The 19,778-nt window shown below is 37.6% G+C and overlaps 2 protein-coding genes across 8 annotated transcripts in view; one reads left to right on the top strand and one right to left on the bottom strand.

Moving 5' to 3' along the window:
• Positions 1-4,193, top strand: part of STRN3 (striatin 3) — a 77,943-nt gene extending 73,750 nt beyond the window's left edge. For 4 of the 5 annotated variants that reach the window (XM_039870468.1, XM_039870469.1, XM_039870470.1 and 1 more), the window contains 2 exons: positions 2,373-2,459; positions 2,541-4,193. In XM_039870468.1, the coding sequence (XP_039726402.1) occupies positions 2,373-2,459; positions 2,541-2,710 (257 nt within the window). In that variant the 3' untranslated portion in view covers positions 2,711-4,193. The remainder of the gene's footprint in view (positions 1-2,372; positions 2,460-2,540) is intronic. The other variant, XM_039870473.1, reaches the window with a different exon arrangement.
• Positions 4,194-6,873: 2,680 nt separating this feature from the next.
• COCH (cochlin) lies at positions 6,874-19,114 on the bottom strand. Of its 3 annotated transcripts, none has more exons than XM_039870476.1 (12): positions 19,096-19,114; positions 18,156-18,213; positions 18,012-18,071; positions 15,757-15,913; positions 14,925-15,058; positions 14,345-14,407; positions 14,049-14,093; positions 13,813-13,960; positions 11,245-11,348; positions 10,318-10,544; positions 9,617-10,133; positions 6,874-7,401 (listed from the first exon to the last, which is right to left on the bottom strand). In XM_039870476.1, the coding sequence occupies exons 2-12, from the start codon at positions 18,187-18,189 to the stop codon at positions 7,226-7,228; spliced, it is 1,665 nt and encodes a 554-aa protein (XP_039726410.1). In that variant the 5' UTR covers positions 18,190-18,213; positions 19,096-19,114; the 3' UTR covers positions 6,874-7,225. The 3 variants fall into 3 exon arrangements, with proteins under 3 accessions (XP_039726410.1, XP_039726409.1, XP_039726408.1); XM_039870475.1 differs by lacking the exon at positions 19,096-19,114 and adding an exon at positions 18,765-18,977; XM_039870474.1 differs by lacking the exon at positions 19,096-19,114 and adding an exon at positions 18,534-18,614.
• Between the last annotated feature and the right edge of the window lie 664 nt (positions 19,115-19,778).

Raw genomic sequence — 19,778 nt, 5'->3', positions numbered from 1 at the left:
TGTATGGGAAGGTTCAGGAATTTTAGTAGTTGTATTAAAGGCAAAAAATTGAGTCTTTCAGAACTGTTTTACTAGCAGAAATCAAGAAAAAGTGGTAATGAAATTTTACTTAGTAACAAAGAGCCTTTGTCTTTCAAATTATTTATAAATTCTACCAATTTATTCTGTTACCTAATCTAGTACCTCATCTTTAGTATGAAGATAATTGAAGCAATAAGCTCTAAACAATAGAAAAATCCTTTCTAAATCAACCCCTCTCACTCTCTCACACACATTGAGTTAAACTGGAAATTGTGTTCTTATGTACTGTTTTCAAAGAAATCCTTCTTTAAAAATTGGTAATTTATTTAAATGTTATAAACTAGAATATCCCCATAACTGGTATTTGCTGGTTAGCTAAATTGTTACTTGAATATCATTCTGTCAAATAAATTAGTAAATTTGTTGAATTTTTTTATCTGAAACATTATAGAAATCAATACTATGAATGGGTTCAGTAAACATTTAGATATTAACAGAAATGTATTAGCATTTTGTATTCTGCACTGGCTGCTATCATGTATAAGATGTGGTTTCTGCTTTCTGGGGACTTAACTGTTGTCTGGGAAAAAGAGGAGGTGTATTTGTGTGTATGTGTGTGCATGCACTCATGCAAAGATGAAGTAAGATGAGCTCTGCTAAATAAAGGAGTCTTTACAGAAAGAGGCCTTGAAAGAATGGTAAGATATTTTTTAAGTGAAGAGGGTAGAAGGAAATTTCAGATAAGGGCATATTTTGATCAGAGGCATGGTGGTAAGGAACTTGGCTGACACAGAAGTTTCTTTATAGGCAAAGCCAAAGAGGTAAGCCCAAGAAAAGGGAAACCAAATCTATTGAGAAAAACTTTTCGGAGCCAGGCTAAGAATAATAATTTTTGTTCATGGTATGCACTTTGTTTTAAGACATGTTAAATTTAGGACATACAGGATGAAAATTCAAAATTAAGAGTTACTATTACAGATTTGACATTTTTAGTGAAGCTAATTAATGATACTTGTTACTTAACCCCTAGTGTTTTGAGATTATTGTCCTGGAGGACAACCATTTCATACTCTGGATTTTTTTTTTTTTTTTTAATAGGAATACTGAGAGGAATGGATTCTAGAACTGATAGATGAATTATGTTGGAGTAAGCAATTAAAGTTAGAATCTTGAATGATTTTTCTGTTCTCAAGGATAGCAGAGAAGAATCTCAAAGTATTCTGTTAATCAGACAAATATGGTTTGAAATGATGAGAAAGTTTAATTTTGTAAGTGGTTAGTATTATCAGAAATTGATAGGACTTTTTATGTTTTTTGGAGAAACTTTTTTCACTCTTTATTATTATGTTGCACTTTTGTATACAAGTTTAAACAGCTGTAGCCTCCATGGCAAATAACAAAAGTACATCTATTTCCTGTTCCAGTGTAGAGTGTCATCAGGGACCAGAAAGCAAAATGCTTGCAACTAGAATTCTGTAGAAAGCTTCAGTCTCTCATTAGGAGCAGCCCAGCCATTTGAGTTGCTGAATGAAAGGGGAGGAAATTTTTTAAAGTACCACTATTTGCTATTTTATTCCCTTCTTGGATTAATCACTTTGTTGTTGCTTTCTGTCCATCATCAAAAGCATATATTGCCAGTGCAGAGGCTGATGCCTTTGCCCCAAAGTGTTTAAGTTTACAACTTTTAAATTTTAACTTGCTCTTGAATCCCTTTTTGCTTGCCAAATCTAAGATAGCATCTTCCTATTTTCATGTTAATTTGAGTTTACATGATCTTAAGCCCCTGATGCAACCTTATAGTCATTAAGTTTTCCACTATCAGATACTGTCAAGTTCATGTCATACGGATGTCTTTTTTAAAAAGTAACTGGGAATGTTCTGCAGTAAAATTAAAATTCTCTTTAAAAGTAGACGAATCTTGTAAGCATTATTCTAAATGACAGAAGGCAGACACACAGAGCCACAAGTTTTATGATTTTATTTGTATGAAACATCCAGAATAGGCAACTCATAGAGACAAAAAAGCAGATTAATGGTTACCAGGGATTGAGGAAGGGGAAAAGTGAAGAGCGACTACTTAATGGGTGCAGAGTTCCCTTTTGCAGTCATGAAAATGTTTTGAACTAGATAATGGTGATGGTTGCACATCATTGCGAATGTTCTGAAAGCCACTGAATTGTGCCCTCTCAAATGGTTAAAATGGTAACTTTTATGTTAGGTATATTTTACCACAATAAAAAAATATTTGCTATAGTAATTATCTCTTTTATATTGATGCTGTTTTATAGTGTCTGATCTCTCAATTTAGTAACTATTTGAAGACTTAATCTTCTCCGTTATGTTTTATTTAGGTAAAATGATCCATTCTATGGTAGCTCATTTGGATGCTGTTACAAGTCTAGCAGTAGATCCTAATGGAATCTATTTGATGTCTGGAAGTAAGTCTGAAATGAACTTCCTATACTGCCCACAAATTTTATAAAAGACTTGATACTCGGTAACACTTTGTTCTTTTACAGGCCATGACTGTTCTATTAGATTGTGGAATTTGGACAGCAAGACATGTGTGCAAGAAATAACAGCACATAGGAAGAAATTAGATGAATCAATTTATGACGTTGCTTTCCATCCATCAAAAGCATATATTGCCAGTGCAGGGGCCGATGCCCTTGCCAAAGTATTTGTGTGAATCAAAGAAAACTCACATCATAACTACAGATTTTCTTGGACAGGAAGAGGGTCTGCATCACTGCCATCAAAAAAGGTTACTGATATGACACTACATGTGATCTGCCTGGTGAAGGTTATTTAGGGCAGGCATAAATTGGTGGAAATCACATCTTAATGTCAGGCTCATTAATTTAATTGTAATTACTGTATTTTGTGGGACAAAAAAAGGACTCCACTATTTGTGGCCTGTACTGGATATGAACTGAGCATATTTCTGTTTTTTATGTATCTTTAAGCCAGTGTGGAGTCTGATCTTACAAAAGGACTTTTATTTTGGACTCTGTGTGCTGCCTTAGGGTTAGGAATGTGGTGCTCTTGTTGGGGGGAAGTGAGCTCCAAGAGTAGTTTTTTTCATCTCTTAGTGATGTTCTGTTTATCAGTTGAATGCCACAGATTCCCTTTTAAACTTATTTTGCTTTAAAAGAAAAAAGGAAAATTTAACTTAAAATATTTTAGCATTAGTTGCACAAAATGTTTGGATAAAATTCTAGTTTTTATAAGTCTTTTTATATATTTAGCCTGTCACAACAGTGCTCAAGATTGTATTGAAGTTTTTCTGCATTATACAACCCTGAAACACAGAGATCTCACTGACCCGCTGCCGTGTGACCACTCTTTCCTTCTTTTGCCTAATACAGCTCAGCTAAGTCCTCCATAAGATGCTAAATCACCTTCATCATCACATAATTGTCTTCATAAACCAAGGATTATTAAGTGTATTAAAATGAAACGGTGGGGTTTAGTACTCCAAATGAACTCTTAAAAAAATTTAAAAACCCTAATCTTGGCATTCTATCACTATGTGATATTTTGTACATCTTACTGTATTTACAAGTTTATTTATCAAGGATTATCCATCTTGCTAATAGCCTATTATTTATTTCACTTTTTGTTGGTCTTTATATCCTTTTATTAATGTGCTAAAGGAACCTGTATATCTATTTTGGAACTCTTTGGATAGTCTAAAATAGACTAAAAATGGAATATTTTATAGTTTAAGTTACATACCGAGGTGATTCCCCCCAGATACATATCTTGATTTACCATGATTCCAAACAAAACTATCTTGTTTAAAAATATTTGGAGTAAATTTTTATTTGCATTACAAATAGGATACAAAAATTACTCAATCAGGATACAGAAATTTGCTGTGTTTGGACTAGTTATCCCTGTTTTATTTTTTCAGATGTGCTTAATTTTATGGTGTAACTAAAGATTTTGTTTGTGTAATGCATGATTAAGACAATAAAATATTTTTTCTAGTCTTCCAAAAATCTTTTCTGATCAGTTTGCGAGTTTCGATGAGTTTTGTAAGGTTTTTGTTTTACAAACTATGAATCAGCAAATTTTTAAGATTGTACCACATAGCAAACGTACAGCTGTTGCAAAATAATGTATATAAAATGCATATAATAAATATTAAATTGTGTACCTGTATGTTACTGTTGGCTACATTATTTTGTGTTGAATAATTAAGTGCAATACTTTACTCTCCATTATTAAACTAGGAAATGGAGATGATTTCTCAGTGAGTCCTTCATTTTTATGCTTTTCTTTTAAACTTTGTACTGCTCATTGATATTCTAATAAGATTAGAACAATTAACACTATTAAGAATGCCTTTCTAAGTATTTCATCCCATTTGGGGATAAAAAAATCTGTTGAAATAAGTTAGATAATTCAAAATAAAAAAACACAGAAATGCAGTTTTAAGTCATTTCTTTATCTTATTTTTTAAATCTGAATTTCAGTTAGTAGTGTTGTCATTCTTATTTAGCCATATGTGTTTTCACCAAAAAGATCAGAGAATAAACTGCGTTGTCATTAATTAAAAGTTGTCTTTAAAAATAATGTTAAGAATTAGTAACTCGAAACTTTTCCTTCACAAAGGTAGAACCTTTTATCTTTGAAGAAAATTGCAAATGGAATTAGACGGTAATATAAGAAAAATTGTGGTAAATTCTATTTGAATGCCTACTGCAAAAATATTACATTGTGTATTGAGAAATTTTGTCATCTTGCATAAAAATCCAAGTGGCAGTTTTAGTCATTGCTGGTGAAACACTAAGACTTTTCAGAAATTTTCTTAAAATAGTTTTTTGGATTTCTGAAGATTCAACTTAATGAACAAATTAAAAGGGCACTTTTTCTTTTTATTTATTTATTTATTTATTTTTCGTAATTTAAGGACAAGCTTTTCCAAAGCTACTAGTATTTCTGGCAGCTGTTCTAAACCAATGCATTACTGTTTAACTGAAATGTGATTATCATCATTGCAATGCATAAACATTCACCTCTTTGGAATGTATTAAAACTGAAATGAATAAAAATTAGTATATATGTTTATTTTTCTCTTATCTATTTTGTATTTTTCTTCACAATATATTAAACATTTGGAAAAAACTGAAAAGATACAAAAATAATGTCATTTTCATTTTATTTGCTTCCATTTGTGACTTATGGGAAATTATGTAGATTTATTTGATTATTAAATGGTACTTCATAAAGTTTAATTATATTTTTATATCCAAATTTAGTATATTGGCTTTCAATATTAACACATACTCTGCCTTTTTCTTTTTTTATTCATGTACTTTCCTCATTTAATGCATTGTTATAAATGGGCTAGTACATTTGAAATTTAAGTGTGCCTACAAAAGTTGGATTATAATACATCTTTTTAAAAATCCTTTTACTCTACTTTTTAGCTGTTACCTCTTTATCTTATGTTTACTTATAAAAATAACTGGTAATAATGAAGTGCTCATTTCTGCTCTCTTACTGCTCAAAGTATTACCTTCCCTGGTTACCTCAGATGCCTCAAAACTTTGTCCTTTAAAGAATTAAAAACATTTTCAAAAGGACTGTCGATTACAGAGGTTGGGATTTTCACTTAAGTTTAAATTTTTAAGGAGTAGTACTCTTAGCTGAGAATTTGTCTATTTATTGGGGGAAAATCATGTTAAACACATTTTAGTTGTTTTTATGAAAATTCTTGTTACATGAATTCATATTTGTCACTTTTTATAAGGGAGGGGTGGTTTATTATCTTCCCATATTGTTTTATCAAATTTTTAGTGTCAGGCAATTTCACTTACGATTCTCCGATACATAGTTCTTTCATTCCTTCTACACAGACTATTAAATTGTTAGACTCAAAAGATTTACTGGAGTATATATATTCCAATCAGTTAATACCATTTTCACATCAACTGGTTGTAAACTATTCAGATAGGATCAGTGAATGTTGCTGGGAGACAGGGTACGTATGTGGTTGAGGGAGAGGACAGGGCCTGTATAGGTAGGATGGGATGACAGCACCTCTATCTGAGAGGACTTTTTGGCGAGGTAATGATAATTACATTAATGGATTTCTGATGACTTAGGAACCAATTTCACAAGTATGTTTAAAAATGTTAACTATAAAACTTTTTTTTTTAACCAAGTAACCTAAAAGTATCTCATACTGTTTAACCTGGTAGTGGCTGTGTATAATGCCTGGAGCGGTAGGCTTTCAATAAATGAATCAAAGAAAAAATATAGTCTTACTGCATGATTTAAGAAAAAAATCAAATTGGTTTTTCTGCATGAATTAGTGAATACAGAATTTTTGCCATGCCCTAGGGAGAGAGATACTTGGAAAAATAAAAGGTAGCTTAGAATAATAGTCACTAGAAGTTTTATCGTTTAAATAGTCAAACTATAATATTTTTCTGCAGTTCTGCTATTTGAAATATGTACTAAATGTTTATAAGTGGTAAGTAAAAATTTACCAACTTAGCATTTTTTTTTTCAGTACATAGAAGACTTTTAAAGTACAAGCCAAATACATCTATACATATAAAAGGTAAGGATATAAATAGAAAAATACCAGACAATCCCATCTTGTTCAGTGTAATATTTCAGTTATGTTATGAAAAGTCTACAAAATCAGCTTGATACCAAATTCCCTTCCATTGCATCCATAATTATAACTTTTTAGTATACTAAATATCTTTGTTGATTGGTTTAAGACAATATCAACTTGGGTCAGGATATTTATATTTGAACTAAAGAGTTGTTTTCTACTTAAGTTTCTCTTTCATTTTCCTTATATAATACAGAATGATTAGAGAAGGAATGTTGCTTTTGGTCTAAGTATTAGATTCTTTTATTGAGTTATACAACCTGCATATCTATGCATTTAATAAGCATATTAGAATACAACTCTTAAGATTTTAATCCAGGATCGTTTTTCCTGAGTCTCTAAGGGTCATAATCATGAAGCCTCAGCAGAGTGTTGAACAATTAAGTCTAAATTGTAATTGGAAGGTAGTAGCTTCAAATGAAAGCTTATTTGCTTAAAACAGCTGTTGCCATCTTTAATAGTTTTGTATATGATCCTAGTATGCGCTATAGTATTTCAATATTAGGAGAATAAACTTATACATTATATCCCCTTGCATTTTCTTTTAGTTGTCAAAAAATATCACCATTATTGCTGGGATTCTAAGAAATCTCTACAAATGCCTCTAATGACATCGGAAACGATTGGTTCTAATCCTGTGAACTCTCTTGTGAAGAAAGCATGTGACTCCTTTGGTTTTGAGGCCATATCTTTTAGGTCATCCAGAGGGGCCCAAGCCACACCAACAGAGAAGATGGTGATACCTACAATGGAAATATTTTTAAGTGAATTAAAACCAAGTCCAGCTTACATAAAAATCATATGTATGTATGTTTCATACATTAGTACATGGTTGTAGAGAAAACTGCTTAGTAATTTCTGAGGAACTAAATTCTCTCCACCAAATTGTTAGGTAAGTTTTAACAGGAGAATGGTTAAACAGTTTGGTTAAAACCAGAAGCTTTGCCACCAGTGTTATTTCCCACATTAAGTTCAGTATCCATTTGTGATACAACACAGTAAGCAAGAAATAAAAGGAAACTTTCTTAACCTGATAATATCTTTTTTAAAAACCCCACAGCAAACAATGAAATGGTGAAAACTTTCCCTTTGAGACTGGCATGAGAAGGTACTGCCTGCTATCATCAAATAATGGTTATACTGGACTTAAGCCATTGCAAGAGAAAAAGAATGGCACAAAAGATGGAATACACAAATGGTAAAAGTTTTCTAAGGCTGCATCGTCTGCGATAATGGTGACCAGTCTTCTGTGGATAACTTTCTTCCATTTCAGTCTATATGTTACATTGGCAAACTGACCAATAGTTAGAATTTATCTGTAATCCCAAAGCAAAAATCTGGTGATAAAAACAGCTAAAGAAAAATGTGAAGCTGGAATTTTTTCCAGTTACATGGAGACATTTCATCTGCATTCCCCTGAGCTACTAGACGGCTTTTACTCCAACTATGTTTTGGTCAGGGTGACACTGCATTAGTTTGATTCATCTCAGTCCCAGTTGTAAAAGGTGGTTTAGCAGATTCTATATGCTACCTTCTACCTTCTGGGTGAAATTCCCCATAGCATTTTGAGAGTTTCTGAAATAGTGACTCCCCTCTTCTCCAAGTCTTCATCCCCTTTCTAGTGGAATATAGTGCTTAGTGTTGTGAACTGAATGCTTAAGATATAAATAAGGCAGGTTTAGATGACATAAAAGCTACTTGAAACCATTTCCACCAGCCAATCTCCCTCCCTGGCAAGAGAAAAATTTTTTCCTTTTAGTTTTCCTTGCTTTTAATTCTGCATTCAAACTGAAATTGTTTAACTCAGGCCCAGTATGTAATTACTGTTTTAAAAAATAAGGTTCTGACCTAGCCCTGAAAACCTACTTCCTGGCTTTTTACTTCACTATCACTAATTTTCATGAAAATAATGTGGTTCAACCTCCTGAATTTCAATTAATCACATGGGGAAGTTATATGTGAATTCACTTTAGCCTGAATCCAATCCTGTTAACTATAACTTAATTCAGTAAGCTACGTTTTTCAGGGGCATGAGAGCAAACAGGTCTTCAGCATAGGTTAGTGCTGCTGTATAAAATAAGCCATGTCTAAAAATAAGCCATTATAGCACACTGCATGTATCATTGTTAAAAACGATGCCAGCAATATTTATGAAAGTACATAAATGCATTAACAGGTGCTAATTTACAAAAGGGGAAAGGTTAAGTCATTAGGAATTGAGAAAAGGAAGTGCAGAAGATAGGAAAATGGAAGGCTGTTAATCCCCCTTCCCAAGTTAGCATTTTTGTTTTTTCAGTATTACCGAACACTAATCACTCAGTTTTATCTTGGCCTATTGGATCTCAGCAACACATCATGCTAATGGCTTCAGGAACTAATGGCCTTTGCTAAAAGTAAGATAAGATTAAGATTAGAGTAAGGGAAAAAATCTTTTTATACCCTTTTATAATATCAGAGTGTTTTTATTATCTCAAGAAAAAAAGACTAAAAAGGAAGTTTAGATGGAATTGAATTAAAGTCTTTACTGCCAGACTGAAAACTACTAAAAAGTTAAGATAAACTATCAGTCATAGTAACATAAACTGTAATTGGGCTGGTGGGTGGATATATTCCAAGTCTGAGCCAAATGTGAGTAACTGTAATGTTTCCTTGACACATGACATGGTTCTCATGGTATTTCCTCCAACAATACAGTGGTTAGGAGTGTGGACTCAGCCAGACTGCCTGGGTTTGAGTGCTGGCCTTACCACTTTGTGTTTTGAGGAGTTTGTTTCCTTATCTGTAGAATAAGATTAGTAGAGCTGCCTCGACAATCAGTTATTATTGGGTAAAGCTCTTAGAACATGACTGCGACACTATAGATGTTTGTCCAAAAAAATAAATGCTTAAGCTTATATTTACTCCTAAAAGTCACTGATCTCCCTCTTCATTTCCTCAGACAAAAGACAAGGCCTTTACCTGCATCATGGGCAGCAGCAGCAGGGCCTCGAACATCATCATAGGACTGCCCATCTGTGACAATTACCAGGAAGTTCTTGTTGGGGCTATCCCTCATGGGACCAAACACATTTCTAACAGTAAAGGAAATGGCATCACCAGTAGCTGTTCCACCACTCATATAGCGGATGTTTCTGATAACCGCTAGGACATTCTCTTTGGTGCTATAGTCAGTGAAACTGAATTCTGTGCGCTGATCATAGGTAAACTGTACAGCAGCTATCTTGGCACCAATGTCTGAGATTTCAAAAGTCTTGGCTATGTTGGAAACAAATTCAAGCATGAGGCGGAAATTACTGTCTCCAACACTGCTAGAGCCGTCAATTAGAAAGGCAATGTTCACTGAGTTATAACAGGTCTTGCTGCACATCATTTGCTCATGAGCGCAGAGCTTCTGTACCAGAGGCTTTACATATTTCGTGGTGCCAAACCAGTTGGGCATGTGGTAAGAGAAGAAGCCATTACTCCGACAGACAGCCTAATGGGGGACGGGGGCGGTGAGAAGACAAAAAATATCCAAGAGATCAAAAGTTGTTTCTTAAAAGTTATGAAAACATTAAATCTTTAACGTTCAAAGTTATTCCAGATATGGGACAGTCAGCACTATGCCTCGAGGTACAAAACTGAATCATTACTATAACAGACTCCCCTCACCTCCTCACCTTGTCAACAAATGCAACATCCTGAACCATCCCCAGTTCTTCTGGGATAGGCTTGGCCACAGAAACTATAAATACATTGACACCAAACTCTCTGGCCACGATGCCTGCTTCCTCAATGTCATCAGAAGGCCAGCCATCAATAAATACCACCACCACTTTGGGGATCCCTTTTCTCACTCCAGTGTCTGCTGTGAAGAATTTCTGGGCGGTATGCTTCAAGGCTTTTCCTAGGTTTGAAAAAGAAACTAGAACAATACCGCTGCTCAAATGACATTTCTATTTCCCTGTACAAACTTGATGCCACCTAGTTTAAGAATTTTATATAGAACCCGGTTCTATGATAGATGCATAAGATGGGAAAGTTAAATTATCTGTCAGGCCTATTTTTTTTTGTCTTCACGACCCACATTACTTACCCCATCCTCTCCCAGAAGCCTCTCATTTCCTTTCCTTACATCAATCATCAGCCAGAAACACAAAACTGACTCCCACTCATGTACCGGAACGCTCTACCTTGCCCTTAAGTGACTGATTAGTGCCTTTAAGGGCTGAGAACAAGTCTCCCTTCAGGATCCGTAACACTAGTTCTTTTCACCACATCTGCTTTCATTAGGTACGTCTGTTGCTTTCTGCTGCTTTTTAGCATTCCAAACAGGTACTTCTCTAAAGTAACAACTGCCCTCTTCAATATAAGGATTATAAATCGGAATGCTTTATATATTTAAAAAATAAACTATCAGTTAACCCTTTGGTATGTTTCCCATTATAAATTGAGTATCTCAGATGATCAAGTAGCATACCTAGCCGAGATTTCAGTGCCAGGAAGAAGTTTCACTTCTCATATAAATTAGCATAATAACTGTTTCAGGTATCTGATCATTCATAACCCTCTGCTGTGTTACATCCCAGGGGCCAAAGACTACTTACCTGTATTGGAATTACCCCCTCGAAAACCTACTTCCTTTATGGCAAACAAAACATCTTTGGCTGATGTAAAGTTTTTCAAGTAAAATTCTATTTTGGGATGTTCACTAAGTGGAAAAATGAAAACAAAAAAACGTTATCCAAAGAGAAATGGAAAAGAAAAACAAGGCAACATTATATACCTTAAAAAAAGTCTTTAAATTGAACAATGCTCAAATTTCTTAATTCCACATTATATTGTCAACCGAGGCATTGCATCCTTATATTTTTAGAGATCTTTCATAAATAACAAAAAAATGGCTACCTTGAAGTTTTATTATATTCTGGGCAATATGTGAAATATATAATCTCATTTCATTATAACTGTAAGATAAAAATTATCCCTATTACATAATTGAAGAAAGAGAATCAGAGCACATAGGTAATTTGCCCAACAAAACACTACCACACTTTAAATTCAGATCTGTCTGATTTGGAAGTCGATGCCTAAACTATATGGAGCACCTGAAACCAGGATTGGCTCAGGGCACTGGGCTTAAAGGAACTCTGCAGAATTGGGCACCATATATTAGAAGGCAGATCTTCCAGGTTGTGAGGCTAGGTCCACTCCAGTGGGGTATCCTGGAAGCACTGAACAGTCTATTAACCCAGTTCTCTGGTCAGAAGAGGCAGTTTCAATAACATGAAGGCCAACATTTTAAAAATGGGAAGGAAATGTTCTAAGGAAGTGAATTATAAAATATTACAATATTGAATTTTTCTTAAATGATAGTCACATTTGCTATTCTTAAAGTTCTGTATATTATGGGAGATTTGAGATTTTCCATACTTAATAGTAAAGAATTTCAGCTCACTTTTAAAACTACTCTGTTCATTAGAGACCATGTTGAGCAAAAACAGTTAAAACAATTTGTTGTGTTAAGTTTTTAGCTAAGTCAATATTTTATAAGTACAAAATTTTAAGATCTTAGCATTATCAATTGCCATTAAATCAAAATTTTTGAGGGACAAGTATAGCACTAATTATATTTCTGCATACCTAATACTATGATTTCTATCTACCTCTTGGAATGTTGGGTCACAAAATCAGATTTTGTGGGTTGATAACCTTTTCATTTTTATGGTCACTTTTTAACTATCCAAATTATGACCTATGGAATTTAGTCTTATTTTTGCATCTTTAATGATATATTCTGTTATTCTGCTTAAACAGAAACTCTTGATATAGTTTATCTAATGTCCTTTATAAAACAGAAAAACTATAAACCAGGAAGTTTATAGAGAAGCTAGTCTTTGTACAAGTGTGCAAGGCAGTGCAGCTTTCATCTTGCAAAGAAAAATATAAGAAAAGCACTAAAGGGAATTTGCTCTGTGAGATGTTAAAATGTACAATAAAGCTAGAATAATTAAAGCATTGTAGAAAACATTTAACTTAGCAAATGAATTAAACAGACTTGCTTAAACTTGTATATAAAATTGATATCACAAATCAATGGAATAAGAAGTTCATTTTTTAAAAGGTGTGGAACAAATGGTTAAATTATCTAGGAAACAACGAAGTTAAAGTCTTACACCAAAAAATTAAAAAACAATTCTAAAAAATAACATAAGAACAAATAAAATAGAAATTAATATTTGTAATAGTGCTGAGAGTTGTTTAAACTGCAGCAACTTTCTAGAAAGCAATTTAACTTTATTTCAGAAGCCTTAAAAATTTCGGAACCTTTTGACCTAATCCCACTTCTAGGAATCTAGCTTAATCAGAGATGACACACAGGTGACATAAGGATGTTCACAGTGTAAAGCGTAATGGTGAAGAAGCAATAAAAGAATGGCTAAATAATCATGCAAAGGAACACTATGAAACATTATCTTTTCAAGAAGATTTGTAATATGGTAAAATGCTCAGGATACTAATGGATGAAAAAAACGACACAAAACATTTTTATAGTCTGAGATTTTGAAAAAGAAATACATATGTAAAATCAAGTATTTTCTTAAAATACTGAAAAGAAATAAAACATTTTACAGTGACCATCTCTGAAGACTATATTTAAGAAATTTGTTTTCTTTGTGCTTTATATAGTTTTCAAGCTTTTTATAATGAACATATTATAATCTTAAAAGCCATCAATATTATTTTTAAATGAATAAAAATTTAAAGGTCAAACTTCAGATCTCCAATAAAGAGAATATGAAAAGAGCTGAAAATAATAACAGAATAGAGAGGAGAAATAGACATATCACAGTTTCTTCCTGTAGTAAAGACAAATTAAGAATTGAGCAGAGCCGATATGCAGATGTAATTTGTATAAGCAACAAGACCTTGTAGTCTACCTTCTGGTCCTCAAATAGCATAATATTCTATGAATCTTTTTATTCCAAAAAGGAAGCACCTAGACCTACCCGGTCTGCTCAGTCTTAAATCCTAAATTTATAGTTTAGGAATCCCGATTATCCACAACTCAATATGTTCATACTAAACTAAAATGAATGTACCTACTAAAAGGACTGATCGTTTGTCATCATTCAAGATATCATTCAAGTCTCCCATTTTAACAAGGTTGGTACCTGGCTTGAACGAGGCCCACATGTGGTCCTTCTGTTCCAATTCCCAACATTAGAGCCACTTTCCCAACAAAATTCTTCTGTAGATTAAATCGGCGCTGCCCAATATTAAAACTTCCATCGATCAGAAATGCAATGTCTGCTTTACAGTCTGTGAATACCCAAACAAGTCTCTCCGTTAGCAATTTCAAGAGGAAGGAGGGAGGTAGAGGGGACGTTATTTTCCCAAATGGACTCACCTTTATTGCCAGTTTTCTTCTCAGGTGTTTTCTTTAGTCGTTTACCTGAAACAAAGGAAGCATCTGGCATTAGCAAAAGGAAGACGGTTCCATAGCAAGAAGCCCACATAGGCAAAAGCTTATGACAGGTAGTGTCATTCTTAAAAAGACTTTCTTCGAAAGTTAATTTTCTTTATTTTTCTGGACTGGGGAAGCAATGCCTCGACAAAGAAACAAGTCAGGACTGTAGTAGACCTACATATTCGGCATGCATCCAATCCAAAGTACCAGGCAACTATAGGTTCCATACTTCATACCTGTTGGTGGACGCGCTGTGGACACTGCTTGTCCTGTGGCTTCCTGTGTACCACTTTTGCCTTCTGTGAAAATAAAAAGGCTATTTTTTCTTCATTCTTTGTCATCAAAACATAATGAATCTAATTTAGGGTTCTATGGCATGATAGATGTGATAGAATGCTGGCAATTGCAGGAGTAACTGCTGCATTCTCATTTTAGAGAACCAAAATGGATTCTTATCTATTAGATCATATTTTAAGAGATCACCAAAAATGAATTCACATGCATTCAGCAGCTTTTTGATTTAATGCTACTCGATAAGTGTCAGGGCGTTCTGATTTCAGACCATTCAGCTTCTATTGCCATCTTCTGACAGCAAGATTGTTCTTCCCCCATTCACCCAAGTTTGGTTTGAGTGGGTCCTTGACCCTTTGGGTCCCCTGAGTTTAAGCCATTGTTGACCCCTTCAATCTTAATCACAGGTTTTCCCATCAAGGTCAAAGAGGTTGGGCTGAGAAAAGCAGGAAAAAAAAATTGGACGGGTGGGGGGGAGAGGGAGGAATATTTACACAAAAGTAAGAACAATACAATTGTACCTACTTGTGACTGTGAAGGAAGCAGACCATCTGGAAAGTGTTTGAGACTGGATACCATTGGCAACTACTGAGGAATAGTTTTCTCGACCTGGTAAGCTATAGATGCGTACAGTTCCCCCTGAGTTGCTGATTACTCCCCTGCAACATGAAAATAACAGCTGAAATTCTAACCACACTTTTCAGGGGCATATGACTGACTTGTGCCATATTGCGTCTATTGCTCTCATTAATCAAGAAAATAGTTCAGCAGAAAAGTCATTTAAGGAAGCTGTTAGCCTTTTTTAAAAACCTGTTTACACAAGTACAAAATCAGCCCCAGGAAAATGGTTTTGTGCTATCAAACTTAAGTGTTGATAAGGACACACTGTTTCTTCATCTGTAAAATGGAATAAAATTGTACTTACCTTATACAGTTGTAGGGGTGTCATGGACATTAAAACAATGGCTTGAACACACAATGCAATATACACATGACGTATTATTGAATTGTACACTTGAAAAGTATTTGATTTTATTAACCAATGTCACCCCAATAATTAAAAAAAAAAAACTAATGGCTGGCACGCAGTAAAAACTCAGTAATATTTTACATGATTAGGAATGTTTTAGAATCACAGGAATCTAGCTATCAAGAAATAATGCAATTTGCCTTTAGTTAGAAAGCTTCCCTGTATAGCTGGTGTTCAAGGATAGTCAGGAAAACCTTAAAATGTATCTATATTCTATGGCCAAAATTGGTACCAAAAGAAAAAAAAGGTGGGGGAGTCCAAGTGGCTGGATTGGGAAAGGAAATAATGACACTTGCATTTCTCTCCCTTTGGCACGTTTGGGCTTACCTGTGGACAGCGGCTCCACATATGCTTGACACAGAAGCATATACTATGTTCCCAAACACGGAGAATTCCTCCAGAGGGCAGCCCCCTGGGCAGAGGACATCTGCTTTCTCTTTCCTAATGTCCAGGCCTCTGGTAAAGCATGTGATAGCGATAGGAACTAAAGAGTAAGGAGGGAATGTTATAACCATTCTTAGGACTTTTAGGGCAGTGGTGGTTGGGGGAACTAACATGAGGTTGAAGTTTTATTTCTCTGATTTCTTTTTTTACACTTCTTGTTAGGAATATTGACTTATGTACCATTCCATACCATTCCAGATTTTAGCAAGCCAAAAATAAATTTCCTAATTTAATCTAGTCCTCAGCCACTATAAAGTCTAATGGGAGAATTTTTCTCAGTTCTTATTTGTTTGAAAATACATAATTGGAACTATATCATAACTAGAAAACATTAGGCATTGACCATTTATTAACTCGTTCTAGAAATATAAAAATCTCTCTTTGATGAAAATGTACATAGTTGTCTGAGATGATGATATTAAATCTAGCTTGAGCCTGTGAGGAACATTTTCATAGACACTGCATCAACCTCTCTAAGTCATCCTTTGATTCAGAGAACCATTTCTTACTGGTTTTTTTTTTTTTTGGTCCACATACTGTGCCTTTAAATTATATCTTAATGTAAGCAAACTATTAAAAAGATGCTTCACTTTACCGAATGTCATTTAGCTCAATCCCTCATTTTACAGATGAAAAAATTAAAGCCATGGGGTTAATTTGTCTAAGGTCACACAGCCCAAGGAACATTCTGTAACTGCTGTAGGACAGGCAACAGGAAAATTGGTCCCTTCAGAATGGAGCATTTTTATCTGAATTGAAGCTGTTTACTTCTGCTCCAGATCTGTCCAGAGAGCTATATCAGGCATTTCTAGAAAGTACTGTTAATACTCTTGAGTTTTACATGGTCTATCCAACTAATAAAGAATCAAAAATTTTCTACAAAATATGTTAAGTAGAGACAAGCCTTTGGCAACAATAAGATAACAATACAACATACTAATCCACTTTTTACAGTGAATATTTACTGTAAATATTAAATTGAGAATAATGTTATTGAATACACTTTTCCAAACGCAGGCAATTGTGGTTATCCAAACTTTTTTGAAACAGATGTTAATTCAAAAACAAACAAACAAACAAACAAACAACAAACCCAACTTTATTCCAAGACAGAGTAATTCTGTCTGGTCATATCGTCCAACTGAGTAGCCTTCCTCTAACAAGGACCCTCTTCTAAGAAGAGTCCTCTATGTTGAGCTGTACCCTGGACTGTCCACGTTGGTGGAAGGGAAGGCAGGATGCCAGGTCCAATGCCAATTTCTTAGCTCTGAAACACTCTAGATTGCTGGGGAAATGAAAATCCTTACCAAAAACAGTAGCCTCACACCTACGATCCTCATACCTGCTATCAAACAGCCTTAATCCTTCCTTTCATTTTTAGTAGCATCAAATGCTCTACCTTTGTCTGACAACACTGACTTTAGTGAAAGTGTGTGTGTGTGTGTGTGTGTGTGTGTGTCTTAGACTCATTTCTCCTTTCAAGGAAAACAAAGGATAGATGTGTTAAAAGAGTTTGCCTTTACTGTTGTAGAAAACAAATCGAACCACACATCCATAATCGGACTTCTACCTGTGGAACAGACTCTAAGACTCTCGAATGCTGCTTTTTACAGGGGTTACTCTTAGAAACATAGCTAGGGGGTCAAGTAAGGTGGGACAACGACGTAAGCCTCTCTGCCTCTGTCTGTCTGTCAGTCTGAAGTCGGGTCCGGAAGGCTTCTTCTTGGCCCTAAACGCGGCGAAACACCCGGGACTAGGCAGTACCCCCGTGGGGCTCAACAAATAGCCCCTGCCTTGACCTTCCGCAGCCGCTGCATCGACTGGGGGGGAGGGGAGGGGAGCTCTAGGGATCTGAGTGTGGATGGGGGGTAAGGGGTGGAGGCTTCCTCTGCGCGTTGGGAAGAACACCCCTATCGGACCCCCTCCCCCTCGCGCGTGAGAAATGGGTAAGCGGGAGAAGATCGCCTGTAGGTATGAATGGCAGTGCGCCAGGAGGCCACTCCGACCTGCGCGCTCTCCGGCTTCCAGCCCCGGGGCCACCGTCCACCCGCTCGACCTGAGCGCGATTCTACCTGCTGGCCCTCAGTTTCTCCCACCGCCTGGACCGAGCGCTGCCTCCCCGGGAGCCCGCTACTCACCAGCTCCCTCGCTGCCCGCGGGCTCCGGCAGCAGCAGCAGCAGCAGCAGCAGACAGACACCTGTGAAGAGAGGACAGCACCGAGGCCGGCTCCAGCCTCTACGCGGCTTGCCGCGAGGGGCAGGGGAGAGGGGCGCGTACCCACCGAGGCCGAGAACCGGGACCCAGGCTGCAGCCATGGTGGTCGAGGGGACTGCTTGGACCTGGGAGAGAGGGAGAATGTGAGGGAGGCTCCGGGAGAGCAGAGGCTCCTGCGCCCCCACCACGCCGCGCCCGTCACTCCGCGGAGATCCAGCACCCCTCGGAAACCCAGGGGGCGGCCGCTGCCCCGGAGCTAGCGCCCTCTCGATCTGGAGGCGACGCTCCGGCTGCAGATCGAGCCAAACCCAGAATCGATGTGCACCCCGGGACCAGAGTGAAGGGTGCAAGATGAAGACAGACTAGCTGGGGGCGACAAAGGAGAGACACGGACGAGCAGGCTCAGGGACCCGCTCGCCCGCGCCGGACGCCAGAGACCCTGCACCTGAGTCGGAGCCGCCCCGCTGCGTCTGAGTGCGGACAGCGCGGCTCCCGCGGCCGCTATAAAGGCTGGGCCGCGCGCATGAGCACTGTGCGGGGGGCACGCGGGGAGGGGGCCGGGAGCGGGTCCCCCAGGGCCCGGCGGCGGCGTCGGGCTCCACCCTCACCCCCTCCCCGCCCCGGGGTGAGGCCCGCGCCCAGGCGCCTCCCCCACTGCGGTGCAGGGCTCGGCCACCTGGACGCCGCGTCTGTCCCCAGGGGAGGCTCAAAGGCCGAGGTCAGAGTCCCGGGGACCCCGCCAGAGCCGGCTTCGGGGGTGTGGGAACGAGCGTAGGACGGCGGCGGGGTGAGACCCGAGCGCGCTGCGCGCGGCTGCGCTCGGGGCAGGTAGGTTGGTTGCCCGACGGGCGGCGCCCTGTGGAGCCCGCCTCACCCGGGCTGCGGGGCGACGGTGCGCCTCGCACAGCCCCGCCCCCCACGTGCGAAGCCGTGGCCCTCGCGGTGAGCCGGGGCTCTGCCTCCCTCCTGCCTGCCCGCCCCGTGGCCTTGCGCCCCAGCAGAGCCACCGGTTCCACACGGCCTCAGAGCGGAACTTCCCAACTTCGTGTTCCCGCGGACACCGAGTTTCTACTCCCAAAGTAAAACCAACCTGGGTTTGGTAAACGCATGCTTTGTATTTGTTAGGAACCCTGTCAACTGATTGGTTATTCTGTGGACCTTAGGGATCCAGCCTTCCGACTTCGATTCTGCTGGAGTCGGATTTTTCCGAGGAGGTTCCATTTACCGTCATGGGGAGGGCCACGTTTGTGAGGCCACCCCGACCCTCATTGTTTTTACCTTTTCTACATCAGGAGGGATTTATGCTGGATTGCCTTTCCAAGTTCCCAGACCTGATATCTGTTGTGAATGCACAGAATCTCAGATTAGGTAATGCGTTCTGCCACTTCTCCCTCTCATCTTAACTTTTTACAGGTGGAAATGGGAGAAAGAGCAGAATTTATAGGGAGTGTAAGTGACAGAAAAATGACCTGCATGGCAGCTTAGGAAACACCCCCAGACCCAAGAGAGGGGGCACGATAACGTTTTTTTCACTTTTATTTAGTCCAAAGAATAGCATTTTGTTTAGGTCCAAAGAATAACCAATAATTTATATGACAGAAAATTCATCCATTTTAAGTGTACAATCCAGATTTTTAGTGAGTTTACAGAGTTGTACAACCATCACCACAATCCAATTTTAGAACTTTCC

This window comes from Pteropus medius, unplaced genomic scaffold (genome assembly GCF_902729225.1).
Source record: "Pteropus medius unplaced genomic scaffold, Ma_sr-lr_union100, whole genome shotgun sequence".
NCBI lineage: Eukaryota > Metazoa > Chordata > Mammalia > Chiroptera > Pteropodidae > Pteropus > Pteropus medius.
The sequence above is the reverse complement of the archived record's forward strand: the minus strand, read 5'-3'. Positions and strand labels throughout refer to the sequence as shown.

Coding starts and splice junctions, on each gene's coding strand:
- COCH (XM_039870476.1), bottom strand. CDS start 18,189: ATGGCTGCAGCCTGGGTCCCGGTTCTCGGCCTCG. Junction 15,059..15,756: donor TGTGGAGCCGCTGTCCACAG/GTAAGCCCAAAC, acceptor TTCATGTTGCAG/GGGAGTAATCAGCAACTCAG. Junction 10,545..11,244: donor AGGGGGTAATTCCAATACAG/GTAAGTAGTCTT, acceptor TTTCAAACCTAG/GAAAAGCCTTGAAGCATACC.